This window comes from Falco punctatus, assembly GCF_963210335.1.
Source record: "Falco punctatus genome assembly, chromosome: 2".
In the NCBI taxonomy this organism is placed as follows: Eukaryota; Metazoa; Chordata; class Aves; order Falconiformes; family Falconidae; genus Falco; species Falco punctatus.
Window position 1 is genome coordinate 26,226,929 of NC_137581.1, and position 20,578 is coordinate 26,247,506.

A 20,578-nucleotide genomic window follows, 5' to 3' on the forward strand; every position below is an offset into this window, starting at 1 on the left:
TCTTTTATAAGTTCCTAAAAGCAGTTACATTCTTGCCTAAGGTTCTGGCTAATTCTATTTAAAATCTGTTTCTAGAAACCCAGTTGCTTTTTCAATGGCTGTATTACATTGTGTTCTTAAAGATTAAGCATAAAAGTATGTGTTTTTACTTGTAAGCAAAAGGTGAGATATCTTTTGTTACACATTCACATAAAGCTTTCATTTAAATTTAAATTTTGTATTTTGGTTTGATAAAAACTATAAAAAGTTATCGTTCCTCTCTAGTAATAATAAATAAGTTGTTTTCCTAAATAATCACAATTGAGGAATATGGACCAAAGTGAAAACTGGCATGGTCCTAAAATCTGAAAATGTATAATTTTAGTATTAAAAGCCAGAATAGAAAACAAACCAGTATATTCATCATGACAAATCATAGAATCAGAGAATTTCATTTGGAAGGGACCTTTGAAGGTCATTCAAAGTGTCAGTCCAGTCCCTGCCCTAAGTAAATTGTAAATATTTTTAAGTTTTTTATATCATATCCAAAGTAAGTCCTAAAACCCCTACAATTTAAGGTTAGTAATACAGAACTTACATTTATGTGGATAACTATTTCATTCTTCAGGTGCAGCTGTCTTTGTATACCTATTTGTCAGCTGAATTCATTGGAACTGCTACAATCTATAACACTATACGCAGAGTAGGAACAGTACTGCAGTTAATGCACACACTGAAATACTACTACTGGGTGGTTAATCCTGCCGATAGCAGCGGCATTACTCCTAAAGGTCTGGGTAAGTACAATGCATTAGAAAAAAACTATAAGTATTTCTTGTATAGGAAGACTTATGATGTAAATGTGTGAAAGTTCCTTGGATCTGGTAGACAAGGAGGTAAGTAAATGGCGATAATCGGTACCCATGGTCAACAGAGAAGGACTATGCAAGTACTTATGGTGTATCATATGCCTCTGATGATAATTCTTATGTTTATATGTATTCCCAGAAGATTCCAGCTCTGGTCTTCACTCACATGGCATATATTTATGTGGGCACGCTTTAGGGAACATATTAAAATCACTGATTTTTCTTCCATGACAAAGAGGAAATATTAAGCATATTTCATATGCCAAAGAAAGCTTTGTGGGATTTGAATGACTGGTAGTGCTAAGTGACCTTGAAAACACAGTGGAAACTTCTGGTTCTGGCTGCTGAGATTCTCTGAAGCTATACTTTGAGTTAAATAATATTTTTTCTGTGCCCTTATAAACTAGAGATTGTTTTAACTTTGCTTGCAGTCATGCGCTTAGCTTAGGAAGCATTGAATGACAGCAACAACAAAATACAGTAATACATACTGGCTAAATGCTGCATGTAACAGATGTGTATTAACCAGAGCATCAAATCGTTCTAATCCTATACACTCCAACTGTAATATCATTATGTTTAGCTGACTACTTGTGTAAAGCAGGAAGGATTTGGCTGAAAGTCTCTTAAAAAATTGATTGATACAGGAGAATATATTAATTATCCTTATGCTGTAACTATTACTGTCATGCTGAGAAATTGAATAATTGGGAAATGTTTTAGTACTGTCACATAACCAAATATTTAAGAATTTGACATATATAATGTGTAAGTTATTGAATAATTCTTAATTTGTAAGGGAGCTGTAGGTATAGGGCGTTTCTTCAATTATTTTTTTTTATAAATGAAAGAGGAAGGACCAATTCTTACCCTAGATTAGGTATCCTAATAGGCAGTGAAGATGTAACTTGTTCAGGCTCCCAGAAAGCTGCTGTTGGAGCTGGGACCTCATTTATACTTCTCTCATAGTATAATATTAGGTGAATGAGATTCTTCATAAAATTATTAACACTTCCTTTTAAAATACCTGCTAAAAGCACACTATTCTCTGTTCATTTGAATGAGAAGTTTTTAATATCAGATGATGAAAATTAACTGTGGGGGTTACTTAATTACCTTGACATTTTTGTCAGTGATAAAATATATTTTTCACTGATACTGATTCTGGGTTCCTTCTGCAAAAATAAAGTTATTTTTTTGGTGCCTACAATGAAGGTGTCTCTATCTGAGCTAGACGTCTGCTGATTACAGACAGTGGAATGCAGAAATCAGTAGCCTGTATATGGGTTTTTCTAGCATCATTTTAGCCTCTGTGGGTCATCTCACTTGCCTTTCAGGATGCAGGTGTCCTTTGCATCCTGTGTCAAATCTGCTTGTTCTGTGTAGGTATTTCAGATGCCTTATGGCATGTCAAATGTCACTGATAAGTATGTTTAGGAAACTGTGTCCTACCTTTAGTTAACAGAGCCTTGAGAACTATTTTTAGTTTGAAAGGTAGTTCCTTTCTATTCTGCATTGGCTGTGTTGATTAGATCTCTGTTGACTTCCATGGAAGGTGAAACTGGTCTCACGTGTTGGCAACTGTAGGTAACTGAAATTAGGATGAGCTGAATCCTGCTCTGGGAATGACTTTATCCAGCATCATGCTTTCAGACCTCTACTTTGTTGAGGGTTGCATTGTCATGCTGCATAGGTGCAATTTTACCATCAGAATCAGGCAAGTTAACCGTCTCTAAACTCAGTGAGGAATTAAGGTGTTAAAAACTCAGCTGAGCAGCCTATAATATGAACATTATATTTGTGACTGTTCCAGCTGTTGGAAGGTGAAGTTATTGCTGTAATTCTTTTGGGGCTTTGTTTTTTAGGGTTTTGTGTGTGTGTGTTTTCTTGTTGTTTTTAATTAAAGAATGCCTGTACTTCTGTGTCACAATACTAGTACCTAACAACATTTTGAAAATATATTGCATGTTACAGGCTTCCCTCTGGCTAAGCTTGCTCTTTTGTGGAAACAGTGTGACATTTCTTTCTGTAGGAGGTATGGCTTGTTTTTATCTTGCCCAGATCTGCCTCTCTGCAGTTAGTTGTATTTTGGGAGTACTTGTATGTGTAATGCCAGTTGAATAACTAAAAAACCCCTATATAATGTATTCACCAAAATCTGAAGAAAAGGCATGGGGTACACAGGGACACAAAATTAGGAATAAGAAGTGAATCAGTTAACTTTAAATTAGCAAAGGTATGGCTGTATGACTTCCCTACCTTTTCTTACATCCTTACCTATTTTAAGAATATAGTACATTGTCTTCTCATTTGTGTCAGTTCCAGACAATATTCTGTTTTTCTTGGGAGGGCAACCAGGTAGGTCCCTGAAAGGTAGTCAGATAGTGCAAATTACTCGTTGTTTTGTGTAGCACTATGACACAACAATCACAATTCCTAAGGCTTTCATACAGTAGATAGGAAGGCATTTGATAAGCTGTGAGGCCATGCGCATTTTCAAAATACATATTATTCACGCTACCTGAATTTTCTCCTATTTTTTCTTTAGTTAGATTTATAGATATACTTTACTTCTGTAAAGGTAATCTCAACTTTCTTCCTTGTTCTTTATCCTCTTCCTTCCTCTTGCTTGGACTGCAGAAAGCCCCATATAATTGATACAAGAAAGTATTCTCTTTCCTGTCTGTAAAAATGGCTTTCCTTGGGTTGAGTTGAAGAATGTCAGCTTACCGTGGAAGAAAATCATTGACATAGCAATGGACATGCAAATTCAGCACAGCTAGGGAGTTTTCTCCATGCAAATCAGCACTAGGAATTTTTTGGCTATCATTTCACAGGTAGCTTCAGCTTCTGACTGATACAGTTGTAATAACGGTGGTGATTTGCAGACAGATGGCTGTGGAAATATAATAATTGCTGAGGTGATGGGTTGCTAAATTTAATTTTATATTCATTTCATATTAGGTTTTTTTTTTTATCAAATTCACATTAATTACTTTGAATTGATAAAATTCCTGAAAGCTGTTCAAAATGTTTAATCACCTGGATATTACATTACTTCTCTTCACCAGATGCTTTCTCTTTTAACATTAAGTGCAATCTGCCAATGTGATGTGCAAGTCTGGCTGATTCAGGCTTACAATTTTAGAATACAAGTAGCTGTAGTTAATACACTTAGTGCTTTTTTCTTTCCACCTCTGTTTTCAGCAACTCATATAATATTTAAAAAAAGTTAACTGTTCTAGGATTTTCATTTTGTGTTGATTTTTATTAGCCTGCATAGAGCCACTAATGCCACATGTAGCCAGCAAGTTTATTATTTGTTAAAATGTAGAATAATGTGTAAAAAGAAGTTTGTAAATGTGAGACGCTTACCCTGTAAAAATACAACTATGTGAAAATTAGAGTTACTGCCTTTAAAGTAGCATATGATATTTCAAAATGAAAGAACAGGACCCATTGTCTAGGAACAGTAATTTTACTGTAAGAGACAGAAAAATGTCATAACGTGAGAAAATGTTATAGGATATTCCCTTATCACAGGGAACTGAAACTCTAAGCTAACTTGACATGAAACTTTTCAGATCTGAAGACCACTGTAATGGAAATCTTTCCAATATCCAAAATTTGACTGGATGTGTTATAGTGCCTTCAAATAATATGCTGTCTTATTAGAAAGTAAGCTTACTCACACAGACATTTTAGTAGTGTGATGCTTTTTTGTCTTCCAGGCTTATAATTTTTTATGCAGAGATATTGAAACACTTTTTGATGTTAGTTTGATTTACTATTACTTGCAGACAGTTACTCTGCCTCAAGGTTTTATTGCCTTACCCTGCTTTAATAAAGCACAAAGCGGGTGAGTTTTCTGTACTGACAGTTTAGTATACTTTGTTTGAAGCCAAAGTGGCTCAATATTTGAGCTTCCATTTGGCTAATGCTGTTTTGTTAAGAAATGAAAGCTTCCCAATGGCTTCTACTGGTATTCAGCTTATGAAATAGGAGGTGTAAATGTTTTTTAATTAATTAAAAAGCTCAAATATTTCTTTCAAATTTGAGTTTGTGTCTTCTCTTTCATTATTGGTTTCCTGTTTCAAACTGGTATTTCTTACTGGATTCAGAATACTAAATTCATATGGTTTTGTTTTCTTCTGCAGTATTATAAACGCTTTTTCAAAATGTGTATTTATAGGCTTGCTTGGTAATTATTCTTAGTAGGTTTTACGTTTTAGATGCAGATCCACATAATGGAGGCAAGGTTTCTGTTTAAAATTATGAGTTTTACTTTCTTTTTTTGTGTTGTATTTGTGTTTGGTTTAAATTACCAGTTATAAATAGGTGGCAGGACAAAAGTGGCTTGTGTTTTCTTAAGACCATATTAAAAGTAATATTACTTAAATAAAACAATGAAATAAGTCTTATGTCAGGAAGAGAAGACAAAGTCAAACCAATTTCCACAGGAAAGAACCTCTAAACTTTATTATCTTTTACATTTTACACTTGAACTATGTTTATAGCTGTTCACTTGATTTGTCATATGCATGCCTTTAACATTTTGTTAAATCATATAGAATAATTGTAAAGGCAGGAGAATATCATACCGTTGCCCAACAGTTGAAGCATCTAAAGACAGAGCAAAGCAGGCAATTGAGTAAAAAATATTTAAAATTATATTACTTCTTTCTGTTATTATTTCCTTGTGTAGATTTAGGGAATGAATAAGAGGATAAGTTGGGAGAGATGTAACTCTATCTTGCTGTGGTAGATGGTGCATTTCAGTGATAATCCTTCAGGCTGCAAGAGATGTCTTAACATTATGTTACCAGTCTTTGTTCTTCTCTGATGTTTCATCTTTTCAAAATATATACTAGACTGATATTTAAAGGAAAGCCAAGGTGTGATTGTCTCTCAGAAGGAGCAAAACACACATATTTTTAATATCAAAGCAACAGAGAAAAATTTAAACACACTTTTATTTTCATCTTTGGATGTCTACTAACGGTTAGATTAATATATTTATTCACCTTATTAAAGAAAAAATATGTTTATGCACTTTTTAAAAAAGTTCCCCATGTTGCTGAATTAATTTGATGTACAATTTCTGCAAATTGAAGAGAGAAAACTCATTAGAGCCCACCATGATATTTATACCTTGAAAAATCTTCATTTGAATTACTTACCAACTGCATGGCGTTCTCTGACAATAATGATGGACTGACAGTAGAGCACTAATGAGAAAGCATAGAATGAAGGCAATAACAAAAAAATAAGCTATTGTGAAGGTTTTTTGCTTAAAAAAACCCCAACAGAACAACTTAGGGTACTCAGTGTTAAGAACTCTCAGAAATGTTTTGTGCTAAATTGTAATTTTGGGCCCTGTTGTGGGGCATCCCTATGAAATACTTGCAACTTTGTTTTTGTATGAGAGAAATATGCATTTTAATTCCAGGCTACTGAGTAGTGTAGTTCATTTTTGAGCTGTTGGCCAAGCATGTCTTTTTCTCTTCTAGTGTTTCCTGCATGTTTCCCAACTCTTAATCTGAAGGGACCTTTATGAGCAGTGGCTTGGCTCCTCCTAAAGAACACATAGTTGTTAATGACAAGTTAACTCGTGTTAAATAGAGTTTTCAAGACCATTTTTAATGTCCAATATTTTTTAACATAAGCTAGAATAGAGTCAATTATGAAATTTATTATAAGGAGAAAGTAAGTACTTTTTTTCTTTTTGTGGATAGAAGTTGCACAGTCCAGGGGCTGGGTTAGAGTGGAACTCAGTTCTCATTTGCTTTGCAATGGTAAGAAAAAGTCGGTCTTTCTGTGATCCACATAACATGCGATGTTATTTATGCATGTGTGGAGATCAGATTCTGCTAGCTGTATCATGTTTTATTAATTTAAGTAGTCGAAAAATCATGCTTTTCACATATAATAAAGCCAGATGAAAGAATGTAGCATTTGGTTGCTTGTTGAACTGCTAACACATTATTTTATTTCCAAAGGCAGGATTAGGAATCATTATTTTTGTTATTCAAAGCTCCCAATCAGCTTTTTTACACCAGTACTGATTGTACTCTACTGTATGAATATGTTTACCTATTTGCTCTTAATTAATTCTGGTTTATGCCCCTATAATTGGTCTGTGCTGCAAGGCTGAATTGGATACATTTTTTCAACTTATTTTTGTCTGGATAAAGCTGGCTAACTCCCATTATGAGTGTATATTAAAAAAATATGATGTAAATCATGTGCTATCTGCAATAAATACATACACAATAAAATCTAAAAGCAAGAAATAATTTGGTGACTCATCCTAGTGTGGGATAAAGAAGACATCCTTTCTCTTTGCCAATTAACAAGAATTTTGTATTAGGGACTTATGGTTCCTGTACCAGATCTTAAAAGGATTACCTTTGTTGTTGATTTGAGTTCGGTTTTACTCTTTAGCAGTGCTGTTTATCAGTTTCTGAGTGACGGTGATACTGAATTGTGTATATCCAGTGATGGGCACAAAGATTAATGGACATTTAAAAAATTATTTAAAATTAAAATACTTTTCAGTGTTTGAATTAAAAACCAGATCTACTTGTCTCTCTCTACCTCAGTATATATGTGTATAATGTATATTCTTTAATTAGAGCATAAATTATACCATTGGTCAATAAGGCATTTTTTAAATAAATCTTCAAATAGTAATGAAGCCAAAAAGTGTGTGACATAACAGTTATAATGGCAAAACATTTTATGTAGCTTTACAACTTCCCAGATTAATTAATTCTATTCAGTCTGTATCAGATGACTGTTGCATTATTATTGCTGCAGTTCTTTCTTCCTTTCTTTGTACCTGTCTACTGTTACACAGCCTCCAGTTTCTCCAGCCTCTCTTATTTTTCTCTTCCAGTCCGCTTTTAATTTTTTGAACTGATAAAGTCTTTTGGGTAGAAGCTGTCCCCTTTTTCTGATTCTAATGCCATCAAGCTTCAAGGCACAACCAAAATACAAGGAATAAATCGTACTGGAAGACCAAAGGAAAAAACATTGTTTTGCCTACTTGGCATATAACCTGCAAACAACTGCTTTAGTATCTTCTATGTGTTGAAGAACCCTTTCCAGGGTTCTCACATAATTCCAGAGGAACTAGTGGGTATGTGAATAAGAAGTATGAAACTTGAGTATCTTTGAACAGGTTCCCAGTCATTTTGGAATATCTTCTTTTTAATCCCTCCTTAAAATTTCTGTTACAGAAACACTTTGCAGAGCTCCCTATTGCTTTAGTGTTCTGTTTTGTGTTTCTATAATTAGTCTTCCGGAAAAGACAAAATGCCTGAGTTTTTGGACCTGGTTTTCAGATATTGCCTGATACTGAATCCCCATAAGGAGTAGAAGGGAAGAAGATATGCAAAGAAACAGATTTCTGTGATACAGTTAAAGGAGCTGAATCTGCATCTGAATTAGGGAAAAAGAAATAGCTGCTAGCTAGAAGCACGCCATTGCCATAAAAACACATGCAATACTTAATGTAGTCACATCTAGTACCAAAAAATTCAACTTCTATTTTTACAATGGGAAATAGAAGTTTCATGGTGCCGTTAGAATGAATGGGTATAAAACTATTCTTCTACTTTTAAAGTCTATGTGACAGATTTTTTACAACAATATTCTTTACTGCTTTTATACGTAGTAGCAGGGAGAGGTTTAAATTTATTTGCTTCTTTCTAAAAAGTATGCAGTTCTTCTCTCTGCACTTCTAAACAGGGAAAAAAATTTGAGAGAGTAATGACTGGTTTTGTTCCTGCTAGTCAAACAAATGTAACTTACCTTCAGGTTTTTCCTTGTTGCAAACTTGAATTAATGTGTTTACAGCAGTGGCTTCACTTCGAAGAGTGGCACTGGAGACTATTAAAAAACCTTCATTACGAAGCTGCATTATCTGGATTGGTAATAATGCTGAGAGATTCTTACTAAGCTTTGATATGTGTGTATAAGCATAAGATGAAATGGTTGATGAAAAGATAAATACGGCTGCACTTATCTTCACTGTGCGATATTTAAGATTAGCTATGACACACATTGTTTGAAAAGTAGAAACTTAACAAAGGAATTTCCAGTTCATCCTTAACTATTGAAAGGGGAGAATGAAAAGTACAATAGAGCAAGTTTCATGTGAATATAGTTGTTCAGGCTCTGTTTCTGTTTCTTATTCAATTTTTTAGATACTTCTGTTTTCCTAATGTACTTCCTTAAGCACAATTGTTTAAAGTATTATAGAATACAGATTTATTTTTTTTTTTTGCTAGTTTAATGTTTTCTTCAGGTGGTAGTTTTGTTTGGTTAAATAGCTTCAATTTCTGCTACAGATTAATGGCCACTGCTAATATTCATTAATCCTTTCTCTGTTGGTTTTCATTCAGATGGTATTTAACATAGTAGCTTGGTTATTCCAAGTTGTTATCCCATATTTTAGGTGAGATTCAACTTTGTATTCTGACCCTTTTAAGTTTACATATCCACAGTGTAGCCTGTAGTAAGTGTTTAAACTCCCTTTGTTTTCAGTGGAATTCAACTCAGTGTAGTCAATAGAACTAATATTTTTTATACTGAATTGGGCACTGACATTGGGTCAGTTGAGTAGATCTAGTCAATAAAGCGAGTAGTTGCTTTTATTGGGATTTTAAACTCCTGGGTCATATGAAGACACCTACAGAAAATATACTTTAATTTAATTGGGTGAGTCTAGACCTGATTACTACCTTTTATCTTCCTGTGTCTGTGTGGATTTCTTTTTTTTTTCCAAATGAAACATCACTTACGTATATTGGTGTTGTAAATTATGATTCTGAAAGGTTATAAATTATATGATTTGCAAATGTGAACTTTTATATAATGAATAGAATACTTAATATGTTGTAAGAACTGTGATTTCCTTAAGAAGCGACAGTCATTAAAGGAATTAGTTTATATTTAAAAGTGGTTTATTTTGCTTTTTCCAGATGGTCCTCGACCCTCACAGAAAGAAATCATATCACTAAGGGCATTTATGCTTCTGTTTTTGAAACAACTTATATTGAAGGTAAAACAGTATATTTCAGAAGTAAAACAATGAGATCTGTTATATACATGAAATAGGACCTTTCATATTATAAATATGTAGTACTTGTCAGGTATTGTATCTGTTTTGGTTAGGTTTAGTGTTCATGCACATACTTCTAATCACCATGGAGGTTGTAAATCCGTACAATATTTCTTATTAACCTCACCAAACTATGCCATATATATTTTATTAATGGTACTTGCAAAAACAGTATATAACAATACAGAAACTTTCAGGTATTTTGTTTGGGTTTTTGTTTCTTTTCTTTTGTGATAACAGATAGTTGCTTGATTGGTTAAATAAAAAAGGTAATGGCAGTTAAGTTAGTTATTGCTTTATCCTTTTTTTTTTGTTGTTGTTGTTGTTGTTGTTCTACCATTGGTTGAAATGGTCTAGGACTCATTCTGTTACTCTGTTACAGCTGAACAGTAGTCTTTGAGGTATAATCTGCCATTTGAGACCAGACTGAAAACTGGTATTTTCTGGCCTGGCTTATTTCTTCTGGTTTCTGACTTCATACTGTTTTGAATTGGCAATGTGGTAAGGCAAAACAATGAAAAGAAAGAGAGAATTTTGTCTTTTCAGTTTAAGTAGAAAAAAATGTAGGATTATTTGACTTGGTCCAAGTTTTTCTTAAGTCAAACTTAAAGAATGTGCAAGAATGTTTTTTCTCTGAATAATGCCCCTCCTATTTTGTTTGTTTGTTTGTTTTAGGATCGAGGAGTGAAAGAAGATGAACTGCAGAGCATATTAAATTACTTATTAACAATGCATGAGGTACATTTTTGTAATTGCCTGTCTTTTACTGTAACTAACTATACCAGCTCTATGGGAAGCCTGCTGTTGAGGTTAGTTTGTAGAATAACATTGATGCTTGTCATACAGGATGAAAATATTCATGATGTGCTGCAGCTGCTAGTGGCACTAATGTCCGAACATCCAGCATCCATGATACCTGCCTTTGATCAGAGAAATGGGATACGGTAAGAAGTGAAGTGAGAAAATATCTTAAAAGTAGTTCCAGTATCATCACTTTCCAGATTGCTTTTTTCACATAAATATCACAGTTGCTGATCTTTCAAACTACAATTTTATTAATTTAGGCTATTTGTTTGTTTGTTTGTTTGTTTTTTCAAAAACAGAGTGGGTTTGATAGCTTGGAGGAAAAAAATTTCCACTTAGGATTATTATTATTATGATATTTGAAGGTAAATGTACTGTTGTACTTACTTCTCAATCTCAAATAGAATATGTAGTTAACAAGATGTATCAAAAAGCCAAGTATCTATCTCAGAATAATTTTGAATAGTCCATCTTCAGATGTTTAATGTAATCTGGAGGGAAGAAGAGGAAAACAAGAGAAACCATGTGCTAACCTCTCAAATTCTCTCTGAAAAGAGCAAAAAACTATCTGTGGAATTGATATGTTAAGCTGACAGTAAAACTAATAACTGTTAATTGCCAGGAAGGCAGTGTTGTTTTTTTCTTATGCCTAATTTTTTTTTTCAGACATGAATAATTTTCATGTTAATAATTTAATATTTAATATAGAATTTTATTTTGTGATGTTCTGAAAATACTTGGGAAAATACAAGGGGCTTGCAAAATAGGGTGAAAATAACCTACCTGATAAATTCAAGCTCCTTTCTGCCAAAATACTAAGATCTTCACAGAAATACTTGTACTTAAAACTGAATGACAATGCTAGTTTAAGGAAAGACTCGTTGTACTCAGGGTTAGGACTTTGTTTTCTGTTTATAATTGTCTGTATTCAGACTAAATTCTATTCTTGACACCTTTCAAATAAGGGTCAGACTGATTGAGAGGATTTAAGACATCTTTATGTAACATTTGTGGCACCAGTGTTAAAACTGCTTGATGATGCAGTCTGTGTGTTCAAAAGTCTGTGTCAAAAAAGTGGATAGAATGCACAGTACTGCAACATTTAAGTATTCAAAAAAAATGTCTTACATAGAATTAGGGGTTCATCTGCTTAGGTTATCAGAGGACAAAAGCCTCAGATGTTGTTTAGTAATGCATCATTCTTTTCAAAAAAGAGAGATATTGTCTGCTGAAGTGCTCCTTAGTGAAGAAAGACTAAAAAGAATGGCTAAAAGCTGAAGCTCAGCTGATTCAAATGGGAAACTAAAATATAAATTTCAAAATTTGTTGAAGAACAGTCCAGGAAAGAGCAATGTTTTCTGTCTCTTGGTGCCTTCAAATCAAGGGTGATTACTTTTGTGAAAGACTGTAGAGTTTGTGCTTAAGCCAATCATATTAATTAAATAAGGAATAAAGTAAATTAGTTAAATGTTGAGGCCTTTTTTTATCCAAGATTTAAAAAAAGATGGTGTTGGGGTTTTTTTACTTCAGATTTGATGCAATGAGGATGCAGCTTCATAGGCATGTGTATATGGGGTTTTGTGTAACATACTGCCATATTTTACTTTTAACATATGAGACTTCAGTATAAACATCCTGTGGTGAAATGCAGGTACCCTGTCCTGTGTGGAAAGGATACTGAGTAGGGTTTTCCAAAATGAAAAGTTTTTCAGTAGCATCGAGGTACTCCAGGAAACTCCAGGATATGACCTTATGTGCTCCAGTCTGCTTCCTTCGTCTTAAGCTACATCTGCTCAGACTGTCTTTGATTGCTCCAAGGTTGCTTTCTGTTAAAAAACATTGAACTGAACCAAAAGACATCATTTCTCTTACCTAAAGAATTCACAATCAAGTTCTTATGCTGTGCTTGGTGCTTTTAGTATACCATTCCATTTTGTGTAGCTTACTATTTCTGTAGTTTTATTTATTAAGAAATATCATAGTTCAGTGAAATACAATTGCTATATGTGGTATTTAGTTATAAACTGAAAAATTTGTTGAATTTATTTTTCTTTTTTAGAGTAATTTATAAGTTGTTGGCTTCCAAAAGTGAGAGTATATGGGTGCAAGCTTTGAAGGTCCTTGGATATTTTCTTAAACACTTGGGTCATAAGTAAGTGTAGTTTTTAAATTTTTATAGTGATGTATTTAAGTTCACAATTCTTCCCTTGTTTTTCATTATTACTGTATATTCTTTGACAGTCTTCAGGAATTACTTAAAATAAAATTGTTAGCTTTTCTGGTCAATAATTTGCACACAGAGATAGCTTTATATATTGGGTTAAGATTAATTTTCCAGTTAACTTGTTACCACTGTGATGTTTGGAAAGATAGAGTGATTGTCTGCCAAATATATGATATTCTGAAATTCAAGTCTTTAAACTATTGAAAAACATTTTCCAAAACTACATATTATAAATGATTATTGCATGTTCATCTAAGGATAACACAAAACATATGAGTATAATCAAAAATGCGTTGCCAGAATTTTCAGTGTCATGGCAATAAAAGTTTCAGAGCAGTACTTTTAAAAATAGCTTTGAAATGATGGGAAAAAAGAAATAGAAGAATATGTTATTCACACGGGAAAGTTTCAGAAAAGCAAACAGACTAAGTAAACGGTTATAAAAAAAAGAGGTAAGGACATATCTGTGGGCAAGAAATATTCACATTGTAAAATAACTGGTTTCGTGAAATAGATGTACTTAGTCTCATCTTCCATATTCTGTGTTAAGAAAGAATTAAGAAGCATGCAGTGCTCTGTAACCTACTGCTGCTCACTTTTCCCCTTCTGCATATGGTATTCAGCTTCCTGCTGGGGTTAACCCAAAATGATATTCCAGTGGGAGACTGTGCAGTATAAAAATTAGCCATGTCCTTCACAAGAGACTTCATCATGTAAAACCTCCTTAGAAGAGAAAGGAGCTAGGAATGCAGCCAGAGTGCGGTATTGCTAGACATGCTTTTCTCAGTAAGATCAATAAAGTATGACTGTATAATTGAGAGACAGTTAGCTGAGAATATGCTCCCAAATAGGATTTTTCTTTGGGGATCCAGAAAGCCTAATAGTATTCTGGGAATTAATAAAGCAAATTGATAGTCCACTCAAGAATCTCCAAGGGTGCTGAAAATCATTCACATTGATAGGAGTTGGATTAAGTAAAATATGCCAGATGAACGTTCAACTTGTGCAAAAGCCTGATTGTGTCCAAATATATACATTTGTTTAAAATACTTCTTATTTATCTGGTAAATCAAGTAGCAAACTCTGTCAGTGGAACATTACAGAAAAAAAATTAGAGATTTTTGAGAATCTGAAATTTCGTTTTTCAGTCCTTCCTTAGCATCTACTTGTAATTATGGATAGATCGGTGTAGTTTCCATTGTTGAGTGAAAGTAAATAGCACAAAATTAACTTTATTTTTCATGTAATTGAAGTAATTGAAATCCACTTGAATAGTCTGTGTAACTTTCAAAGTTTTTTTTTTAAATTTTCAGACCTCGGAACATCTGTAAATATCCACATTTTATGTAGATTTCAGCATGTACAAATGCACACACACCATTTTCATATCTTACACCTAGTGTTTGTGAAGTTTGCCTAATTGTGCACGTACATATGTGTGCATATGCATGATTTGATAAAACTGTAGTCAACAACAGGAAATTCTAAGGCATTGTGAAATTATAAACTACATAAAATTATACAGCACTTACATTTCTGTTTCACAGTACAGGAGACAGGAATTGTATTTTAATACACTAAAGCAGAATTGCTTAAAGAGATGTTATAATGTGATTTATGAAATCTGAACCAATGCAATATTTATGTAGGTACAAAACCAATTACCATTGCTGTAGTTCATATATATTAATCGCAGAATAAACTATAGAGTGGAGGTAATTGATTCTTAGAAGTGACCAGTAATGTGTTAGGTGAGAGCCTGAATAACTTAATTGATTTTCCTTTGTGATATGTGATGATAGACTACTTTGTCTAACCTTAATAGCTGGCAAAATCCTTTTTTTTTTTCGTGCTATGCCATCTCTGATTCTTTCTACAGCACCACTGAAATCAGTCTGTTATTTGCTTTTCCGTTTTATCTGCATATTTAAACCTTCCAATGGATTTTCACTTCCATGCGCTACATCATAGCTCATAAGGTTGCTGTTTCTTTTTTCTCCTAAGTAACTCACAAACTCTCTTCTGTGCACAGAAGAGTACACACTGTTGTTAATTGTTGTGACTCTCTTTTGTGGTTATTTGAAAATTATAATACAATGTATGAATTTCAAAAGTTTTTGAATGAATCTATGTAATTTAAACCTGTGTTATTATAATCAGTAATTGTGAAAAGGGAGTTTCTTAGCTTCTGAGTGCATAAAATTTTACAGAAATTTTGCTGTACTTTTTGTTATTTCATGTTTTTCTGCTGCTTTAATATAGATTATTAATTATTTTGAATATTATTTCATATTCATTACAGTAGTAGATAATTTTAATTATGCAGTTTAGAAGTCCTCTATATATTTATAATGTTATATCCAGTTTTGAAAGAGTAGTGGTTTAGGACAGATGGAGTTCACTGATGAGAGCTGCTTTCTCTGCTTTTTAAGATTTGAGTAGTATTTGATCCTAGCTGTAAAAATCACTTCAGTCACTTGGAATGTCATAACTTTTTCAGGATTTTATTTCTTTTGCATTGGAACTTATGTTATTCCAGGATTTAATTATTTTGGCTACACAAGGGAATGCTGTATAAAGTGAATGGCAGTACTGATAAATTCATATGTGTTAGTATGTATGTTGGAAGATCTGATGTTGGATTGTCCTCTAAGTCTTTGAGAGAGCAACAAAAAATGTGTTCTGCAGTGATCACATTTTAGCTAGCCTATGAACATCTTGAACCCTTTCAGCTTGACAGTAAGATAGAAAGGGATTCTTTCCACTCTAAAAGTGGAAAGTGATTTTTCCACTGTAAACGTAATGGAGGGTGACAATTATGCATCATTTCTTTTATACAAAAACCCAACCCAAATATAACATTGTGTTCTGAGAACCTCTGTGTGTTCCTACAATTGCATTCATATTGGGAAGGATCTTAAATGGTTTTTATTTCATAATATTTATAGAATAACATTTGAGAACTTTTTAGTACATCAAAATAAGTGGCTTTAGGATTTTTGCATTTACTTAAAATGTTCAACATGCTTGGTGTTTTCCTGATGTTTTTATTTTCTCTTCCAGGCGAAAGGTTGAAATCATGCATACTCACAGTCTTTTCACACTTCTTGGAGAAAGGTTGATGCTACACACAAATACAGTGACCGTTACAACATATAATACACTTTATGAGGTACAAATTATTAAACATAGAGATTGTTATCTCTATTGAAAAAAATTATTAATTAGTTATATTGTTGTGACTCTGTGTTTTACAATATCCTGATTCTCATGTCTTTTGAGAAAATTTTAGATACACATTGTAAGTATAAAACTTTCTACTTACAGTATTACAAAGGGTGATGGAAGAGATCCTGCTGCTGAAGATGTTTATCACTGTACACACACACACACACAAAAAGTTACTGCAGACCTCCAGTTGCTATTACTCCTCAATTGTTTGGAGGACTCTGTTTCCATTACAATGAAAAGTGCTGGAGGCAAAGGGATGCCTTCTTTTCCCTTTTTCTTTTTCCTTTTCCTTACCATTTCTTTCAAGTTTACAAAAGTTTGAAAAGTCCTTTTTCTTTTTTGACTACTAATGTTGATAGTATGCCAAAATTATAACTGAACACAGCCACTTTCATGTAACAGATACTGCTTGAGGTGAGTGAATATGACCTCGAAGCATTCAACTGTTCTATCAGGCACTTGCAGAAACTTCAGTTTTGATGATGAGCAATTTTGTTAAAGCAAAGTATTGTCAACATCAAGTTGGTTGAAACCCATATCCTCATGCCTGCAAATGCATAAAGATCATGTCCAATCTCCAATTATTTTTAAAATGGTGACTTAGAATTGAATCTTTTGCAATTTCTGAGGATCTTATGCGCTAGGAAGATTATTATTATTTTATTTTTTTTTAAACATGAGTAGGTGTAATGGCTGGATACTCAGGATTGGTTCCAGGAAAGACATGGAAGACTAAAAGAGTGGTTGGTATTTAGGGTTCTTGGTCTGAGTGATGTAGAAAAAGTTTTCCTATGATTATAGAAACCTAAACATCACCTATTTGCCAATGATTTACTCGGATATCAAGGTCTTTTTTATTGTACATATCTAAGCTTACCCTGTGTGGTTTGACCGCTTGGGTCTCGTAGTCCAGACATCCATGCATTCAGATTTCTGAGAGCTTCTGTGATTGGTATTCTCAGAAAATACGTAAATAACAAAATTAAAGTCTTCATGGACTCCACAGACATTTACATTTGAAAAAATAGCCAGCAGAGGAGAAAAAGGAGTTAAGTGCTGTAAGTACAAAGGATTTGCCAAGGAACTGATGTAGATATTTTCCATGTTCTCTCATACAAAGCAAAGGCGTATTTGTATTCTATTTTAAATATCGATATGTAAAGTCCCAATCAAAGGTACTGTGCTTACAACTGACATTAATTTGGTTATTGATTAACGAATGAGCTACAGTTCTACTTTAAAATATATAAGAATTACTAGTGAAATGATTCTATTTTGAAATACATTTGCTTGAATGTACTTATTGAGAATCCTGTGTGAATACCCTCAAATCTTTAGCTTGTTCTTAAAAATAAAGTTGCATACACAGAATGAGAGACAGGTATGCCAATGCAAAAAGTTTGTGGTGTTGCTTTAGTACAGATTAATTAGTTTGTCAGGTACAATTCATGAATCAGAAGAATGATCTGTCTTGCTCATTATGTGAAGCCCCAGGATTATTCCTATGGAATGCTGTCCGTGACTCTTCCTCTTTCCTAGCTGGAGAAAACCAAACGCGCTTTTAAGGATTACTGGGGTTTGTTATGGTTGGAATTTATGAAAATATCTTTTGATGTACAATGCTAATGAAATAATTTTTGATCTGTGAATGTATAACACTATGAGGAATGTGAATGAAATATGTTTATAACACCATTATTGGGTATTTAGTCAGCTAACTAAAAAGTTAGTTAATGAGTCCCTGTTCAAACATGAAAGTTTTGTTCCTTGCACAGAGGAATTGCTTGTTTCCATTCTTCAAAACTAAAAATATTTTACCAAAATGTTTTGTATGAAGTTAGAGTGGGGCCATGGTAAATATTCTTAACAATTAAAAATGAACAATGACATGCTGTAGCATTTAATTAAAAATGGTAAAAGGAACTTAATGTTCTGTTTTAGATTTTGACAGAGCAAGTATGCACTCAAGTTGTTCATAAACCACATCCAGAGCCAGATTCTACAGTGAAAATTCAGAATCCAAGTAAGGACCCATGTTATGTTTGTATGATAAATGTATTGCCTAGAGGTTGTGGGATTTTTTGAAAGTATGATTCAGAAAGCGAGAACAATTCATTAGTGTATCCCTAATACATACGGGTTTCAGTTACTACTTACATTAGTTGCTGTCAGCAAGGTGTTTTTTTTTTAATGCTGTTGAAATGTGTTACATAACTAATTTATTCTTTCAAAGTGATTCTTAAGGTGGTGGCAACACTGTTAAAAAACTCCACACCAAGTGCAGAGCTGATGGAAGTTCGACGTTTGTTCTTATCTGATATGATCAAACTTTTTAGCAATAGCCGTGAAAACAGAAGGTATGTCACTACAAATAGTATTTTCTCATCCTTGCTTTGTGTATAATAGCAGTCTGTTATACTCTTTGTAGAGTTTTATACTGTATATTAAATGGAATATATAAAAAAAAATGTCATGTAATAGGTTTGAGGTAATTTTTCTTCATTCAGCAACTAATACTGGATTCTTCTGTTTAGAACATACTTCATTTTTTTATCCATCCTGAAGTACTTTTCTTTCTACCATTGGTTTGATGTTCAGAGATGTCCCTCCCATTTTACCCATCATAATATTAAAATAAAGAAGCTTTGTCTGGATATATTTTGACCTAATTATTTCACTTTAGATGTTTACTTCAGTGTTCAGTGTGGCAGGACTGGATGTTTTCTCTGGGATACATTAACCCTAAGAACTCTGAAGAGCAGAAGATCACAGAGATGGTTTACAACATTTTCCGTATTCTCTTGTATCATGCAATAAAATATGAATGGGGAGGCTGGAGAGTGTGGGTGGATACTCTTTCTATAGCTCATTCCAAGGTAAGAAATGGCTCGTGTATGTTTTTTTTAATACTGGTAACTCCTCCAAAGGGACTAGCAAGCTAGTAAAATAAGCTGTAAAGTGATTTAGTGCCATCTGGTGGCTGTCTCCATACATGTCAAGGTGTCACTTTTTGTTATCCTATGTCCTTTGAAGTCAAACAATTTGTAAACTGTACATAATGTGGTGTTAAGATTCTTGTTAGTTTTTGTCCAAATTAACGTAGCATATATTCATCCACGTAATCTGTACTTTTCTTTTTAAGGTCACATATGAGGCTCACAAGGAGTATCTAGCAAAAATGTATGAAGAGTATCAAAGGCAAGAGGAAGAAAACATAAAAAAGGGGAAGAAAGGGAATGTGAGCACCATCTCAGGTCTGTCCTCTCAGACAACGGGAGCAAAAGGTGGAATGGAAATTCGAGAGATAGAAGACCTTTCACAAAGTCAAAGTCCAGAAAGTGAAACAGATTACCCTGTCAGTACAGATACAAGGGACTTGCTCATGTCTACAAAGGTGTCAGATGATGTGCTTGGAAGTGCTGAGAGACCAGGAGGAGGAGTGCATGTGGAAGTTCATGACCTTTTAGTTGATATAAAAGCTGAAAAGGTAGAGGCTACTGAAGTAAAACTTGATGATATGGATTTATCACCAGAGACATTGGTAACTGGAGAAAATGGTGCACTTGTAGAAGTTGAATCTCTTCTAGACAATGTATATAGTGCTGCTGTTGAAAAACTCCAAAACAATGTCCATGGAAGTGTGGGCATTATTAAGAAGAATGAGGAAAAAGACAATGGTCCATTAATAACTCTGGCTGATGAGAAAGATGAACCTTCTACTAACAGTACCTCATTTCTCTTTGATAAAATACCTAGTCAAGAGGAGAAACTTCTACCTGAACTTTCAAGTAATCACATTTCTATTCCAAATGTGCAAGAAACCCAGATGCATCTTGGTGTAAATGACGATTTGGGATTGCTTGCGCATATGACAGGTAGTGTAGATATAACATGTACTTCAAGTATAATAGAGGACAAGGAGTTCAAGATTCACACAACTTCAGATGGAATGAGTAGCATTTCTGAGAGGGAGTTGGCTTCATCATCTAAAGGATTAGAATATGCTGAAATGACTGCTACAACTCTTGAGACAGAGTCTTCTGGAAGCAAGCCTGTACCTAGTGTTGATGCAGGAAGTATAATTTCAGATACAGAAAGATCTGATGATGGTAAGGAAGCAGGAAAGGAGATACGGAAGATCCAGACAACTACCACAACTCAGGTGTGTTTCAAGTGCTGTAGTCATGTATTTTTCCAATGTAATTGCTCTTTGTTGCTGCTGGATAAAATAATAGTATGAGATCTGAAAGGCATTTGAGGTATATTTCTTTAATTATATGAATGGTGTCCATCCTCCAAGCCTATTTGCTTTGAAAATGCCATGATGTGTAAGGATTGTGAAGT

At 33.7% G+C, this 20,578-nt stretch overlaps 1 protein-coding gene across 3 annotated transcripts in view; it reads left to right on the forward strand.

Annotated features, from left to right (window-relative positions):
• NBEA (neurobeachin) overlaps positions 1-20,578 on the forward strand; it is a 534,050-nt gene that overhangs the window by 175,020 nt on the left and 338,452 nt on the right. For all 3 annotated transcript variants that reach the window (XM_080377534.1, XM_080377536.1, XM_080377535.1), the window contains exons 13-22: positions 608-776; positions 9,836-9,915; positions 10,651-10,713; positions 10,822-10,919; positions 12,839-12,931; positions 16,067-16,175; positions 18,176-18,257; positions 18,468-18,591; positions 18,918-19,110; positions 19,377-20,396. In XM_080377534.1, the coding sequence (XP_080233660.1) occupies positions 608-776; positions 9,836-9,915; positions 10,651-10,713; positions 10,822-10,919; positions 12,839-12,931; positions 16,067-16,175; positions 18,176-18,257; positions 18,468-18,591; positions 18,918-19,110; positions 19,377-20,396 (2,031 nt within the window). The remainder of the gene's footprint in view (positions 1-607; positions 777-9,835; positions 9,916-10,650; positions 10,714-10,821; positions 10,920-12,838; positions 12,932-16,066; positions 16,176-18,175; positions 18,258-18,467; positions 18,592-18,917; positions 19,111-19,376; positions 20,397-20,578) is intronic.